Source organism: Crocodylus porosus, unplaced genomic scaffold (genome assembly GCF_001723895.1).
Source record: "Crocodylus porosus isolate Cpor-Errol unplaced genomic scaffold, CroPor_comp1, whole genome shotgun sequence".
NCBI lineage: Eukaryota > Metazoa > Chordata > Crocodylia > Crocodylidae > Crocodylus > Crocodylus porosus.
This window is the reverse complement of record NW_017728906.1, coordinates 149593212-149597287: the sequence shown is the minus strand read 5'-3', so window position 1 is coordinate 149597287 and position 4076 is coordinate 149593212. Positions and strand designations below refer to the sequence as shown.

Genomic DNA, 4076 nt, shown 5'->3' with positions numbered 1-4076 from the left:
CCCCCGCACACCCCTTCCCTTCCACCACTCCAGACTTACCAGCCGGAGGCAGCTGTATTGGAAATCAGATTGGTATAAGCCGATATGCCTCCTTAAATATCGGCTATCATTACCAGCCCAAAAAATCTATCAGTGCACCCCTACACCTTTTCCTTTAAACGTATCTCTGTGCACTTCATTTTAATATGCAACATAGATACATGCTAATAACTGCTAGACATGTCTTATCCTAAGATTCTTCTCCTTGTAGCTTTATTTAGCAAAAATCATTAATGTGTGCTCCATTAACCTACATTGATTGTAACATCAGTGCTGATCTTTTACTGTATTCAATAAGCTATTTTGGACCAACTATCTGATTGCCAATCTAGAATCGTTTTTGCCTTTTCACAACTCCTCAACAACAGCTACATGCTTTGCACAGCCATTATATACACAAAATTGAACTACACACAATACAATATAACCTTTCTCATCTGTTAATTTGTAAAACTAAATATCATATATTTTGGAAATCAAGCAGAACAATTACCTTTTGGTCAAGAGATACAAACTTAAGCTAACTAAACCAATAAGTCTACAAAACAGAACAAAAGTACTCAAATAAGATATAGTAAACCTTAGAATTTCTCTTTCTTTAAGGTTTACTGTTCTTCCTCTCCCTGTTCATTTTTTATTTTTAATAAAACCTATTAATAATTTAAATTTCTCATTTTAACAGTGAATCAGTTTATTAAGTGATTTTTCAGTTTTATGTTGCTTTATCCTCAAAGCACCATGAACAAATCTTTAAAATAAAAGGTAAATTAAAACTAAAATTGAAAAAAGCAAAAATAAACATAATTTTGTAGTAGGGCTGTCAATTAATCACCGTTAATGTGAGCATTTAATGCATTAATCAGTTTTTGCGTTATTTTAATCATGGTTAATTGCGTACGTGGTTTTGAAGCCTGAGACCGGGCTCCATTCTGCCATCTCCAGGCTGCCCAGGAGGGCAGCAGTGGCAGCCCAGAGGACCACAAGGCAGCCCGGGGACAGGCTCCGGGTAGCTACAGCAGGAGTGGGGGGGAATGTATGCAGATACACAGACACACGAGCGGCTGCAGCCTTAATACTGCGTGTACTGGCATGTTTACTGTGCCAGTAAGTCTGTGGAGGGGGAGGGGCACATCAAGGCCCCCACAGTGAGGGAAGGAGTGGGGCAGGGCTGGGGTAAATAAGGCCCTGGGAGGCTCATCCAGTGGCACAGGGGAGCATGGCTCCCCGCCACTGTGCGCATTCCCAGGGGAGGCATGTGGGGCACCTACTCACTGATTTGTGCATGCAGCAGAGATAGGCTCTGAACGCTTCTGCCTTTGCCCTGGGAGTCGCACACTGGCTACACTGTGCATTCCCTGCCTGCCCAGCTGCAGGAGGCACAACATGGAATACTGCAGCTCCTGTGGCAAAGGCAGCAGGGTGCAGAGCCTCAGCCTGCAGTGGACAACCCACCTCTCCTTCACACACGAAATCGGGGGCATGAGCCCAATTCCTCCCCTGGGTATGAGGAGCCATGCTCCCCCATGTCCCTGGACAAGCCTCCCACTGCTCTGTCCTACAACCCACCCCAGTCTGTGCATGTGCATGTGCCCTTCACTCCCAAGCCACAGCCTTCCCAGCCCTGCTGCTGTCCCTCACTCCTGACCCCACAGTACCCCGCATCCTGCCAGGGCATGAGGGGACCTACCTTCAAGCTCCAAACCCTACGCATACACCCCCCACCCTCCACAAATTCCACCCCCACACCTGCCCCCCAGCCATACAAAGTACCTGCATAATTTTGAGTTTTTCTGTACATCATTTTGAGTTTTTAGCTGTGCTATTCAAATTGCAATTAACCGTGATTAATTTTTTTAATCGCACAACTAATCACATCAATTTTTTTAATTGTTTGATAGCCCTACTTTGTAGATGTAAATCACTTCTCAAGTGTAACAAAGGAGTCGTATTCAACACTTACCAGCGTTGCTGCTCTCAGATTTTTCTTCCGGCTGGCATTCTGTAAAACAAGGTTGATAATATTTCAGTTATCTCATATACAACAAAAATTGTGTTTAAAAGTGACTTTAAAAAGACAAAAAGGAAAGAAAAAAAGCAAAAAGAAAAGGATAGCCATGGGTGTCACTTTCTTAAAGCTAAATATCTATGTTTCTAAAGGGGCTGTTCTCACAGAAGACAACAAGAGTCATTTGGGGCTCAGGCATATAACAGATTCTACACAGAAGAACCCCTGTCCATCAGCTCGTAGGGTCTTCCATTGATTCAGGCATCTGACCATGTGGAATCAGAAGTTAAACTAATAGCAGCCTTATACCTCACTAGCTGAACTCACCTAATCTTCAAGAAAAAGGAAAACAGCAATTCTTCTTAAAGCTTCTTGAAGCTTGCCTTGATGCAGTTTGTAGAGTGGGGGCATCTAAACCAATTTAAGTTTGCTTGTAGTTTGTAGAAGTGCACTGTCCAGCTGCAGACCATTTAAAATGGCCAAGAACGTGAGTGCTGAGAGTGTGCTCTCATTAGTTTGAGGCAATCATACCTAAGAACAGTCTGTTCCAGCTTTTTTCTGTTTAGTACTACCTACAAATGTGTTAATTTAACATCAATAGATATGGGATCCTTCACAGAGTTAGTTTCCTAATCCACCTGCAAAGATGAAGGTTAGCCAACTAGGAAGGGGTATGGTATGTAGAGCTGCAGCGAACACTAGCATGGGACGGCTGAGGTTCTCCAGTTGTTTACTGTGGCTTTTATTTCAAAGGATGCAGCTCTGACTTTAATTCAACCATCCAATGAAAAATAAGCAAGGTGTGAACAACCTGGATATACATTCTCTGGATTCTACTGTAGGCTTCCAAGGCTGTCTGATTTTCCGTATTGTCAGGCTTTGCAATGGTTGTGCATATATACTGTATGTACAAGAGTATCTGCTTCACAGACCTTACAATCAAAATACATAAAGCAAGAGGAAGAAGCAGCAGAACATTTAAGAGACTTGCTGAAAAAGTTACCAGGCAGGTCCAAAGCAGAACACGGAACAGAACACACGTCCCCAGACTCCCAGTCCAATTCTCTATCCACTCATCTGTTTGTTACAGACCACAAATCCAGAGTCTTTCAAGAGACAAAAGTGAATGTATTTGACTGTACTGAGCCTTAAATGACTGTGTAATTCTGTAAAGATATATTTCTACCTGCATAAAAGCACAGCAGCCTGAAAATTGACTGAATTATTTTCCCTTGTCCTCAGTTCCCTCAAGCATCTTCCAGGACTGAGTAATAAATAGTATTTCTTATTTTTATATAGACTGTCACATCAATAAGAGGTATTTGTCCTTAGCTACTCAATTCAACAGACATGCCCTAGCCATCATTACAGATCATTTACTTACAGCAAAGAGTATATTACTGAGATAGCTTAGAGCACAATTTTTGAGTTCATCTGGTTTTATTATTGAGCGCTCCTAAGCACTGAGACACTGAGGACCAACAGAACTAGAAAAATAGTCTCTCAACAAAACCTTTTTTGGAAACTGCCTCTTGCCAGTCTCATGCATAAAAGTATGACTTCTCTTGTTTGTAAGTTCCTTTTAACATAAATGATATATGACCTTACACATACATTAAAGCAATACCATAATTTAGTTGCAACCTATTTGCCACCACGTCTGAAAGCTCAAAAAGTACTGAAGACCTATATGAACATACTATGAATAGTTATCCCTAACTGGATTGCAAAATAGTAAGTCATTATAGAAAACTATTTGATCATTTTAATATCCAACCCCCCTCCCCACCCCAAACTTTTTCAAGGAAGCTGCATTACAAGCTGTTTCTCAACCATGGGTTGTCATGGGTGACTTCAATTACCCGGATATCTCGTAGGAGGATCACTCAGCAAAATCCAAGCAGTTGCAAAGCTTCCTGTCCTGCGTGGATGACCTCTACCTGACTCAAGAAGTCTATGGGCCAACAAGAGGTAAAGTGCTAATTGACCTGGTACTGGCTACTGGGGATGACCTAATTGGCGACCTAGTGAT

General features: G+C 41.9%; 1 protein-coding gene across 1 annotated transcript in view; it reads right to left on the bottom strand.

Annotated features, from left to right (window-relative positions):
- GTF2F2 (general transcription factor IIF subunit 2) overlaps positions 1-4076 on the bottom strand; it is a 154589-nt gene that overhangs the window by 120823 nt on the left and 29690 nt on the right. The window contains exon 5 of the mRNA XM_019529895.1: positions 2000-2038. Within this exon, the coding sequence (XP_019385440.1) occupies positions 2000-2038 (39 nt within the window). The remainder of the gene's footprint in view (positions 1-1999; positions 2039-4076) is intronic.